Genomic DNA, 13,029 nt, shown 5'->3' with positions numbered 1-13,029 from the left:
ATTGATCCCAGGTTTTCTTCCATCTATTTTTGTCCTAAACGAGAAAATACATTTTCCCGAATCTCAAAGCTTTTTAAGCCCGCTAGAAATCTGGAGACATCCGTGTTTAATAAAAGTTCAATTTCTCTTTGCAAGGTATTTATGTCCACAAAGATGATTACAGAGCAAACATCAGCTCAAGGGACTAAGGTCATGAAAGGCTGAGCAGGCTGGCGTTTTTCAATTGAGAATGGTGATTCTTTCCACGATCTCCTTCTGGTTTTGGTAAAACTGTGGCCATTGTCAAATCGTTTCTTTGGGGATACTACCAAGTAACCTAACAAGGTCTAAATTAGACATGCAGTACTACAGAAAAATGCAGGGGAATACTACAAATACACAGTCATGTTCTGGGAGTCTGTCAGTTTACCAGTAGCTGCAAAGACCAGGGATGTCTGACAGGCACTCAGATTCCCCTGCTGCCTCTGTCGGGAGCTTCACATCCAGCTACACGTCAGAAAGTGATGTACAAGGATGTACAGGACCCAGGTCAGGATAGAGCACACACAGAGGGCTGGTCACGGCTCCGAGGGGTAGAAGCAGGCATTAAGTGTGTCCAACCGCAATCTCGATTACATTTGCAGACGAAATACCAGAACACAGAGAACGCTTCCGGAGGACTGGCCTGGTGAGGATTTGCTCCCCATGCCCTGCTTCTTGTGCCTTTACTTTTAAATATGTTTAAGTTTCTGACCCTTAGAAGGTGTGGACCCTTTCCCTTCAACAGACGAACTATGAGAACGTATGAAAGAAAAGAATGACCCTTGGTCATTCTGAAATAATGATTCTGAACTCCTCAGAATTTTTTTGTTTCAAGTTGTAATATTGCTGTATTGCAAAATGCATAAATGTTTCTGAGCCATTTTTTAGTCCTGTCTTTGCTTCAGACATCTTGAGGAAAATTAACAAAAACATTGCTTTTTAAAACCGGTATTTCTTCTGTTAGAAAAGTTATCTTTCAAACACTAGTTTGCTATACCACTATATTCTATATGCTTAAATATGTGTGTGTGTGTAACACACACACACATATAATTGTGAGGGTTATATTTTGTAAACATATTTGAATAATGCTTTTTGGAATAGTTACCATATTTTAATGCAAATAACACGCACCTTTTACGTCTGCTTGCCAATCGCACTACCCCCCCATGAGGTGTTTTCATAAGAACCACTATGCCAAATTTCTTTTACATGTTGTTGTAAAAAAATTAACACATCACCCTTATGAAAACTCCTGGGGGGGTTGTGGTTGGCAAACAAACGCAGAAGACGCACGTTACCTGCATAAACATATGGTACCTCTGCTGTAGCTTTAAGATTTAATAACGTTGTGTGTTGTTGAGTCCTTTCTGACTCACAGTGACCCTATATGACAGAGTAGAACTGCCTCATAGGGTTTTCTATCTATAAATCTTTACAGGAGCAGACTGCCAGGTTTTTTCTCCTGTGGAGCTGCTGGTGGGCTTGAACCCGTCACCTTTTGGTTAGCAGCCCAACACTTAATCATTGTGCCACCAGATACGTTTTAATACACGCAGTGAGTCTGTATTAGGAAAATATGATTGTGACGTATTTCATTAAAACAATGCTTGCCTGTTTTAGTCATAAGATTTGCTTGCCAACCAACCACTACCTTAGCTACTGCACTATTTGACTAAGTCTGAAACTTTTGGAGAGTATGTTACTAGAAAAATATGTCTTCTTTGTGTGTCATCACTTTAAAAAAGTAAGAAATTGAAATTGTCTCATATCACCTCCACCAGCAGAGTTGCTAATTTTCCAGATGATTAATTAAAATTCACTTGTTGGTCATAAATACACCATTGCATCCATCACAAGGTGTTCATATGTCAGTAGTAACCCACACAGATGAACTGTGCAGTGTCAGTTCTGGGAGCAAATAAGGACACACTCAAAAATGACCCATAAAGCAGGGTTTCAGAAATAGACTAGACTAAAAACTTAATTCTTTATTTTTGCCCCACTTTCAACTAAATTGAAACCCCACCAATGCCACCACCATTTCCTGAAGATCTTATAATCAGAGAGCTCTCCTGCCCCGTCTCATCTGCTGGGGGCCCTTTCTCTGTGCTCGTTTTTGCCTCTTAGGCAACACAGCTACCACTTTGAAAACAGTGCAAAGGAAGTGCCTTCCATTAACTTCCAATTTATTCCTTTCCTATTGTGATCCTAAAATGAGCAAAAGGAATGTTAAGAACAGAATTTTAATGTAACCCAATTGAAAAGGTTTGTTCCTCTGACAAAATCATGCTGCTGGTGAACATTCATTTATTAAAAGAGAATCTGTCCAAAGAGAAAAGCAATGCGCGCTACAGGAAAACTAACCTTTGGGTATAAGATCCATCCCAGAAAAGTTGTACAAGAAAATATTTGTACATTGAATCATTTTTCTACTGACTTTTATTATGATGTCAGAGGCGTGCTCCTGCAGCAAATACTTCTGCTTTAGTGTATCACTCTAAAAATCCCACTGAGGAGCTCAACATTCATTTCAAGGATGATTCTGCATTTGTCAGCCCGTCATTGCTGGACATCTAATTTTCCCCCGTGGCTCGTGCAATGTCAGTCAAGTGAACAAGCAATGGAACATGGTTTTACACATGCACACACTGCAAAGTACACATACCATAAGATATACAACAGCTAATCCTCACGTCATTCTTGTTGACCTCACAAAATGTGCCTGCTCAAACGGGCCGCTGTCTTCTCACCCTGGCTGGATGAGCGTCATACCTTTTCGCACGCTTTCAGACAGCGATCACAATTTCTAATTTACATTTACTTGTAAAGATGATTTTAAAGACAGTTTAGCATCTCCAATTACTGATGATAAAAAGTAAGCTCTTCTTTGATAAAAATAACACTGGAGTACAGGCGCAATCAGCAAAGGTCATTGAAACGTTTTCAAAGCTTTTCTGCAGTGAAAGCTACTGACATACTCAGCTTTTTCAAATGGGCCGATGCACACCCAAAGGGTTTATGCCTAAAAGCAGAGCTGCACTATGTTTCTGGAAAGGTCTGCTGCTAACACACCAGGGCTGTGTGCAGCCGAAGGTTAATCTTTGAGCAAAAGTAGATTTACCTTGAAGCTAACAAAGCTTAAGCTTCAGGTCTTCTCACTTACATGTGTTTCTTCCGAGGCCCTGAATCTAATTTTCAATCTTGTAATTTTGTCTTCTTTTTCATAAACGGGGATTCAAAAAATTATATAAGCCTCAAGCCCCACAAAACCTGGATCCTTCTTGCCTTTAAGATTATATTATTAGATTCACAGTATTTCATAATCAGAGTAGAATGATGATATACTTACTCAAAAAATGTTGTCCATCCAGTTTCATCGCTCTTAGTGGCTAACAGGCCACTATTGCCGTGGTACGTAAACAAAACTAATTCCAGGCCTTGAGCTGTCATGCTTTTCAAACATCCATTTGTTCCTATTGTCAACCATATCACTTGGTTATCTGGAGACACCACTCGAACTGGCATCCGATTTGGGTCCCGTCTAATTCTAAGGGTGTTGCCACTGCTGTCGGTCACAGCAGTAATATCATTGTCGTTGCTGTAGCTAAAATTGTACAGGTACTCACCAGTGACTAAACTCACAGTGTACTGGTGAGTACCGTTGATGTCAAAGATATAGAGTTCTTGATCAGTTGGAGAGGCAACTTCGTAACAGTTCATGGAGTTCAGTAAAGGCTTATTCTCCGACACAGCCCGAATCCGAATGTTCCCCAGGTCTGCAACGTACAGCGTGCCATCTGGAGAGGCGGCCAGGGAGGACGGAGCGCTAAGCTTGGCGTCTTTGGCATAGCCATCTCCACTCTGATAACAGTCACAGTTGGCATCATTTTTGCAGTCACACTCTGAAGGTATTCCAGCAACCAAGGAGATTTCCCCATCTGTCGTGACCTGCCTTATTCGGTTAATTTTCTTCTCATCAGTTTCCGTGATGTACAGGACGCCGCTGTAGGACACGGCAATGGCTGTAGCTGATTCCAGTGTTGTCTGAACAGCGTGCTTCCCCGCGGAATATTCCACTCCAGGCACCTGACAGTGCATGGGCCGGCCGGCAGCAATGCGAACTTGACGGTTTTCAGTGATCTGTAAAACTACATTATTATCCAGGACATAAATGGAGTTATCCATAGGGTTAATGGCTAGGTCAGTGGGCCACTCCAGACGTACCTTAATAAAAAAGAAATGGCCTGGTTAGTCAGTTACTGCACTGCAGTTAATTTGCCAGAAGAGTAAATTAGACCATGCAGTGAAATTAGCATTAATTTGATACTGTCCTAAATTTTTTTTTAAATAGACACAGTAAAATAAACTTAAAAGTTTTGAGTAGAAACAAATGTGGAAAACAACATTTTATTTAAAAATGCAGACACTGAAAGTTACACTAGCTATACCCAGACAGCAACGGACCGCTAAGTAGTGAGTCAACAGGCATCGGCGAGATGCAAGCAGATGCCCTGTCTGCCCCCTCCAGCGTCAGGGCCACCAAACATCAGGGCTTTCATGCTGATGTATTTTCAATCAGGCCTAAAGTCGCTAATTCTAAATATAAGTCCTTTGGACTAATCACGGTGGGCTCTGGCTGCTACTTTAGGAGCTCAGGCAATCACAAGGTCAGAGAGTTAAGCCATTTTGTTCTTTTTGGAATATCTGCATGCTGCTACTCTAGGTATTTCATCACAAATGCTTGGCACTTCTTAGTGATAACTGTTCTGTATCACACTGAATTCAGCATATGCAGAACTGAAGAAGAAAATAACTTTTTTGTTAGCTCCCGATACACATTTAAATAGAATAGCTTTCTCACAGACACAGCCACATATGACATATGCAGTTTGATATGTTGCCATCACAGTCTACTGACATGGTAAACCAAGTCACCTAAAAGGAAAACAGACATCCGAGCTTAAGACCCCACCTGGCTGATGTGCATGCTGGTGTCACAGGTTAAAGGCCTGGCTGAAGTCAGGTCATTGGAACCTAAGAGAGTCGATATGATTCCATTTTGGTCCACTTTTCTGATCATGGTTCCATCAACAAAGTAGATTAATCCATTCTTATCAACAGCCATTCCTTTACCCAAGAGAAATAAATGTTACAAATTTTTCAAAAATGATTAATTTTGATTAAATGACAGGTGCATTGTTAAAGTCAACATTTAACCCCACAGTGCCAATACAGCGTTTATATTACAAATAAATATGAAATGTAATAAACAATACAGACGTGTAAGAGTCTCCAGTGAGTGTATGAATCACCCTGTACATTTTAAATATAAGGTTATAATGTCTAAATAACGTCTTTGTCTATAAATTATAGAACCAGTTCAAATTCGGCTCCAGTGAACTTAGAGTAGTGATATTCTTCTAACAAAAATAGATCTGAACCCCAAGAGTACGGCCCTTGGACACCCTTTGAGCTCAGTACTAAAGTCACTCCTGAGGTTCACCCTTCAGCCAAAGATGAGGCAGATCCATAAAACAAAATGAGACTAAATGGCCACACCAGCCCAGGGCAGGGACGAGAAGGCAGGATGGGACAGGAAAGCTGGTAATGGGGAACCCAAGGTCAAGAGGGGGAGAGTGTTGACATGTTGTGGGGTTGGCAACCAATGGCACAAAACAATATGTGTATTAACTGTTTAATGAGAAACTAATTTGCTCTGTAAACCTTCACCTAAAAAAGTACAATTAAAAACAAGATCTAAGCCAGGTTAGTATTTTATTGACCTTGTTACAATGATATTTGCTATTATGAATAATTCAGTACAACAAATACTTTTTCCCAGTCCTTGTTCACATAATAGCCATTGGCTATATTGAAAATAAATATATAAATAAAGCCCCCAAACCCAAAACTAAACATTCTAATGAATGGGATAATACATGAGCAAGGAGTCAGTCCTGATTGGTTTAAAAGCCAGGAAGCTTTCTCACATAGAATTTCAGCTCTTGTTACCTCCAGAAATGCCTCACAGCAAGCATTTTTTTCCCATGGCATAGAAACAAAGGTTGACAGCTCCAAACTGGGTGAGGGCTAATAGGGTTGCTTAGGGATGGCTTTTAAAGAGGCCTGGGATCCATTCACGATAAAGAAATTCCAGGACAATGAAAGAATTTGGACACTTCTTTAAGTTTAACAGGATGTGACCTGAATAATATACAGTAGTTCCTTTATTCTTTGAAAAGTTGAAAAAATATTATGACAATAAAAAATGCCAAGAACCTAATACTTATTATAAAATCAACTTAAGATTCTAGCAGTCTCGCGTTAAATGGCCTTTAAAAACACTAGATGTGAAACAGTTTTTCAGGACTCAGTTGAGGGTAAAATGTTAGACTCAGCATTAAGCACAATCAGGCACCAACTGTATTGTCTACTTCCCTTTTTTTTTTTTTTTTTAAATAAAAAGAAACCCTTAAATTGATAACTGCCAGTACCTTTGGGACTCATGAGCGTGGCTTCCACAGCCTTCCCTCCATCCCCACATCTGGCTTCGTCAAACGGGAGGCACTGCTCCCCAGTCCCTGCAACCACTTCGGCATTTTTAGTCAAGTCTTTTGCGCCTGTGAGTGACTTTGGGCGGTAAATTCTGCGGGTGTTAGTGTCAGAAACATACAGGTCTCCTGTGACTGGATCAGTTGCGAGGTAGTATCTGTGAGCTGGGTTGCTGCTGTAAAAAGGGATCAGACGCAGTTGTCACAAGAGAGTTATTCCTAGCAGAGGATAATTAAAAGCAAAATAAAATGGATGATGAGAAACTGATTAAGAACTTGAATCTGTTATGAAAGACTTGAAAATGAACATCATACTTAATAATTACTGAAAAGAATGTGATCACTGGTAGCAATCTCTGATGTTACTGTTTTCCTCTGTGCCTGACGCTGAGGGTTCAACAATTCTTTATCAGCCATCTGAAAGATAACTAACCTTTATCAGGTAATATGCCTATGGCCTGAAACAAAGAAGCGAGTTACCTACATCTCTTTGGCTCAGCCCAAAGCCATTGATAAGGTATCCTTGAGTGGTAGACCCAACGTTCATTCAGGGTAAAGTGTCCCAATCCAGCTTCCCAGTGAAGTACAATATGCTGCTCATTTTACTCAGACCTCATCAGTGGGAACTGTCCTTTCTCTTCTTGCTACAAAACCAAATCAAACAGAATACCCACCCCTGGCCATCTTGATTGTTTATCATAATCCAGGATAGCAATCTGAAGTACTTGCAATGTTTGTCCTGAGCTATAGTGTTTATTAAAATGAGGTCATTCAGGTGTGGGAGGCAGTCTCAGTTGGTGGCCTAATGCGATGAGTCAGAGTGCTAGATCTATCAGTTCTATTTCTAACATTTTTAAACTGAGCAGCAAAATCAGTCTGTGAATTTGGAGAGATACAGGTATCTGTTCACAAAATGTAGTGCCTCCATTTTATAAATACGTTGTTGTTGCTAGCTGCCGTCGAGTTGGCCCCAATTCATGGCGACCCCATCCACAAGAAGACTGGACTGCTGTGATCCGTAATGTTTTCACTGGCTGATTTTTTCAGAGTATTACCAGGCCAGGCCTTTCTTCCTACACTGTCCTAGTCTGTAAGCTCCACTGAAACCTGCTCAGCATCATAGCAACACACAAGACCGCCCTGCGAGGGGTGGTGGCTGCTTACGGGGTGCACTGACCGGTAATGGAACCTGGGCCTCCCATGTGGAAGGCGAGAAGTCTACCACTAAAAGGCCACTGCCCTCTTCTGTAAATATAAGATAGGGAAAATTAAAACATCTCAGCTGGTAAGGCCAACGTTACCAAAGAGTGGGCAAATTACAACATAGTAGGAATTAAAAAGTCAATCTTCTTACAAGTACTCAACACCACATTCTTAAGAATATAATTTTGCGCCATGTGCAAATAGTGTCTCGTGAAAAATAAATAAATCCAAAAAGAGTTTAAATGGTTGTGTCCCAAAAAGATGTCCAGTGACAGGAATAGAGCAGGTTCCATGAACCTTTTGATGATGAGCTTGGTCTCACTGAGGCGTTCTCATTGATTCTTTCTCTCCACACACACACAATTATATGCGTGTTTTCCATTTATCTTATACGTGAGCATCAAAAATATGTAGTATAAACCTAACTCTATGTGAAAATAATTACTCCGATAATAGTGCAGTAGTTTTCTCGTTACTAGTCAGGTATTAAGGAAACAATTCCCAGGACTTACTGCTCTGCCTTTTAACTGACGAGTGTATGCACTGCACCCCTCCTGTAAGAGATTCTATTTTTAAAACAACAGGTTACAATTCCCACTAGTGTTTCTCACACCGGTGGAGGGGGTAGCAGGCCACACTGGAGTCTGTGGAGACTTTCAGAGCTGTGATGTTGGAGTACCACCTCACAAAAGGACTCATTTCCGGGTTCTCCTTTCCAGTCTTTACTTTCTTTTAGTGACAAGAGACAGCCTTGAGTGTGTAAATATGTGTGAAAGGGTGAAAAGTGACATAAACAAGTCATAAAAAGATGCAAGTCATTATGAAATAAAAACATTTCACAACTGTTGGGTTATGCCGAATGATTAACTTGCCATGCTAAGTGTTGTTGTATCATTTCCTCAAGATGATGGCTGGAATTTAAAATGCAGCAAGATATATTCTGTTCCTTAATGTGCCTGTTTATTTCTTTGTAATGAAGTATAAAGTTACGTATCAATATGACATTCACAAGAATTTTACAGAGTTTTTTTTTCGTTCTATGAAGTCTGACATCGACAGAGTCGGTCTCTCATGTGTATATAATTGGTAAGTGTGTCTTTCAGTTATACATCTATGAATATGAGCTTGGGACCAGGTTGCCTGGGTTTGAACCCCGGTTTTAACACTCATTAATGGTGTGATCTTGGATAAGTTATCTATCTGTGCCTCAGATTCCTTATCTGTAAAGGGACAATAGTAATACACACCTCAGAGGATTTCGTGAGGATTACATGAAGTAATACACATAAAATCCCTGGAACACTGCCAAGCACGTAACCCACGCCCAAAGAGCATTAGCTGTTCTCAGTGTGGTCTTTGGTCCTATCTCCTCCTACACTGCGATGTCTCCTGCCTTGGAACTCCATACAGTCTGTAAGTGCAATAACTACTGTTCACTAACTCAAGTATGACTTACTTTTTGAAAATTAATAAGGAGAAAGCATTTATCTAAATTTGGTTAGGTTCACATTTGTTTCTTGAATCCTGCTGTCGTTATACTGTAACATTAACCCATCTGCCCCCAAATCCCATTGCCGTAGAGTTGATTACGACACATACCGACCCTATAGGACAGAGTAGAACTGCTCCATAGGGTTTCCAAGGAGCGGCTGGTGGATTTGAACTGCTGACCTTTTGGTTAGCAGCCAAGCTCTTTAACCACTGCACCACTAGGGCTCCACTATAACTTTATAAACCATAAAAATGATGCTGACCCATCTTAAAATATACATTTTGAATTGTTTAAGAAGTAGCGACAATAAAATGAACTGAATCATGCATATTTTTCCATCGTGTCCCTTGTTTTGAGAAAAAACAAACCACTCTGAGGTGGCTGCTGTGCAAAACCACCTGACATTCAAGTCATAAGCTTTCCATTTATTGGCATCAGCTTTATGCTAGTGGGCTAGTGATACAAGAATATCCAAAGTGGTGCTTACTTATATCTGTGTGTTTCCTGTCAACTTCCTTGAAGACACAGAAATTTCTAACTTAAGCAACATATGTCAATGGTTTTGAAAGCGTCCGCCAAACAAAGCCCTAATTTTGCACACCACCCCATCGTCTGGAGAGCAAACAGAGAGAATCTGTGGCCCTAGAGAAGAGAATCGGCCTCTGGAAACACTCCCACAGAGTGGTAGGAAATGAGAACTGGATAAATTCTCTGCAGTGTAGCTCAGCATGGTAAGTTAAAGCTAGTCTTAGATCCTACCCTTTTTTAAATGAAAAGAGGGCAACGTATTAAAAGAAAGAAAGAAAAAAAAAAAGTGTGGAAATTTTTAGTTGACAGACTGGTGGCAGAGAAGCTCTGAACCATGTGAGAGAGTTGGGATTCTTGGACACCTAATTTAAGCATGGAGAGTTTTCTGATAAGGTAAGCTAGTACTTGCCCTCCAACTTCCTGAAAAGCCAACACACTAAAGAGGCTGGTGTGTTAGTACAAATAAATGGCTGGTGAGTTTTTGCAGCAGTGGTCTATCCAGTGTGAAAACATGAGGCTACCGTGACTGAAAACAGTCTGCAGCTGGCGGCTGGCGTGCATGTTTTGGGAAACCTCTGTTCAGCAGTCTGAAGTTTTTCTGTTTCAGAGAAGTTTAAAATGACATTTAGATTGTGACTAATAGCAGCAACACAAAACAGATCAAGTTAAGCTACTTGAGTACATTGCATCTTGATTCGTAAGTCATCCTGAAGTGCCCAGAGCGTCACAATTATCGGGCCGTCTTCTCTACAGTCTTAGTCAATTAGACACGGACCCAGTGGTAAATGCAGGCTTGATTTGCTCATTTTGTCAAAATCCAAGTTCTTAGACAAGAGAAATCTTTGCAAAGAACATGCCATAGAATAGACACTGTTAGCACTTTTACCTTTTTAGCTGGAAATTATACCACAGCTCTTGGAACACGAAGTGTCTGAAGAAGCATTACAAATTACATTTATGTATAAAACCAAAATTGTCTATTTTCTGGTAACCAAGACTGTTTAGATTATTGCAAGCAAAGGTTTGGTATGTAGTATTTCTGTGCCTACTTAATTTTTAAATATGAAGTCAATAAGGACTGCTGAATCAAGTTGAAAAAATTTTATATCTAAATTTAATTGGATTCAAATTCATAGACCTGTGATTGACACTATCTTTGATCCTTTAATTGGTAATGTAAAATTCACAAAGTTGATTTTTAATCCTACATGTTTAAATGCCCCTTGGCTGGTATTAGTTAATTAATTTACGTTCCTTTCTTTTGGAAGTTTTAAGAATTGGAACAGGGATGAGCTACAATTTACCACCTGTAAATGGGGTTTGTTAGCGAAGGAATAATATAAACATCACAGGGGGATATGTTTAGCATATCTAGAAAAAACACTTTTTAAAGCATTTTAGAAGCTTCCACTTATGTAGACTCTTCAGTATGTTGATTGAGTAGTATTTATATCTCTTCATTAAAGTATAGTTAGACTTTTATATAGTATCCTGCCTATATTTATTAATTTTGTATAAAAGAATACTGTCTGCATTTTTAAATAATAAGATTACGTGTTTTTATATTTACTTTGTTATCCAATGTTGTTATTATTTTGCCACTAGTCCAGATGACAGTAAGAGGACAGAAGCCTGCAGTTTATGTTTTACTCAGTCATTAACAACGGACAGCACCGTTCATTTGTACAGATTTAGACATATTTTTCAATTTTTTTTCTTCCTATCACTTCCTATCAACATAAAAGCTCCTCACAACTTTTATGTTAGCCAGGAAAGGAGGATAAGGGGAAAGCCGAGCAGGACCCCATTAACCAGTAAAAGGAAGACGAGCTAGGTAGGCAAGTAAGAAGACGTGCATCTGAAACGAATTGTAATTTTTTTAAGCTAAATGAAGAATCTCCACTGAGCTGAAATATGTTGACTTTGGTAAGTCAATTTTGATTAATTAGGTTATTAAGCAAACTGAATCAATATTTTTATCAATGACATCATCTGTTTGATTATTTGGGCTCAAAACCTTGGTCATTTTCTGTCTTCCTCTTCCTCATCACTCATATACTGTCTGCCCATTCTTTGCCTTCCTTTACTTTATTGGTTGAATTCCTTCATTGCAAGCCATCCTCTTGTAGGTATCATGGTTGTAGCACGACAGCTGTCTAATTGGTATTCAAGTCATTCTGAACACTGATCTGAGATTAATCTTCCTAAAAGGCCACTTTGAGTATGCCACTATCTTGTTCAAAATCATGAAATGGTTCCCCTCTGTCTCTGTTATCCTATAGACCAGAATAGCGGCCCCTGGGAGTGCTCACAGCCCTAAGCAACCTGACCATAACCTACTTTTCTATCTGGATCTCTCATTATACCAACATGCAGCCTCTGCTCCCCTCAGGTGACTCTGATTACTCTCAGAACGTGTCTTGCTCATCGCTTTCCCAGACCCCTGTGAGTTTACATTTCTTTTTCTTACTGACCTCCTTTCTTTTTGCTGTTATGTTTAAGCAGATCTCATTTTTAGGCCTAGCTCAAATATCAACCCTTCCAGGAGGCTTTTCCTTACCATCCTCCTGTCTCCCGGTAATCTCTTCCTCTACAGAGTTACTCTCACAGTGTCAGCCACGGACATGATAAAGTTGCAAAGGATGATGGTGATAATGCTATTTGTCACGTGTATACCTTGTTTCCCTTCCTAGGGAGTGAGCTCTAAGAGCAGGTACTTTGTCTTATACTACTGTCTGTCAAAGTGTCTAGCACACGGTAGGTAATGAGTTAACTGACTGACTTAATAAAGATGGATATCAATATAAAACCCAAACAGTGCATTTTACATGCATGGACGTGAAGGAAATGCAGGAGTCAGAGCTTAGCCATGAAAACGTGCAGAGGTGATGGGCGAGGGAAGGTCATGAGAGGGAGATTACAATGAGTGCTGCTGCCAAACACCATGGGTTAGTGCATAGGTGAGTACGCACACAAGTTTACGTCCTTAAGAACTGCCAACGGCGAAGCTCTAAGCTCACAGATTTTGTTCCCAGACAACAGGATTAAAGCTCCAAGTAATTTGTCAAATGATTGGAAACGAGTCTAGCTTTTTACACACCTAGGGAATCACTTCGCAGAAACCTAGCCATTTGGACGTATAAAAGCTGGCTGTGTGGTGTAGAAGAAAGAACACAGTTTTTAGGTGGTTCAAATCTCTGCTCCCATTTCTTGGTAATGTGTCTTGGGAAA

At 40.0% G+C, this 13,029-nt stretch overlaps 1 protein-coding gene across 3 annotated transcripts in view; it reads right to left on the bottom strand.

The window, feature by feature from the left end:
* The window catches only part of TENM3 (teneurin transmembrane protein 3), a 793,331-nt gene that overhangs the window by 45,730 nt on the left and 734,572 nt on the right, over positions 1-13,029 (bottom strand). For all 3 annotated transcript variants that reach the window (XM_049864999.1, XM_049864997.1, XM_049864998.1), the window contains exons 20-22: positions 6,519-6,751; positions 4,997-5,151; positions 3,374-4,248 (exon numbers count right to left, since the gene is read on the bottom strand). In XM_049864999.1, coding sequence (XP_049720956.1) covers positions 3,374-4,248; positions 4,997-5,151; positions 6,519-6,751 — 1,263 coding nt within the window. The remainder of the gene's footprint in view (positions 1-3,373; positions 4,249-4,996; positions 5,152-6,518; positions 6,752-13,029) is intronic.

The sequence above is a fragment of the Elephas maximus genome, chromosome 21 (genome assembly GCF_024166365.1).
Source record: "Elephas maximus indicus isolate mEleMax1 chromosome 21, mEleMax1 primary haplotype, whole genome shotgun sequence".
NCBI classification, from domain to species: Eukaryota; Metazoa; Chordata; class Mammalia; order Proboscidea; family Elephantidae; genus Elephas; species Elephas maximus.
This window is presented reverse-complemented; position numbering and strand designations above follow the sequence as displayed.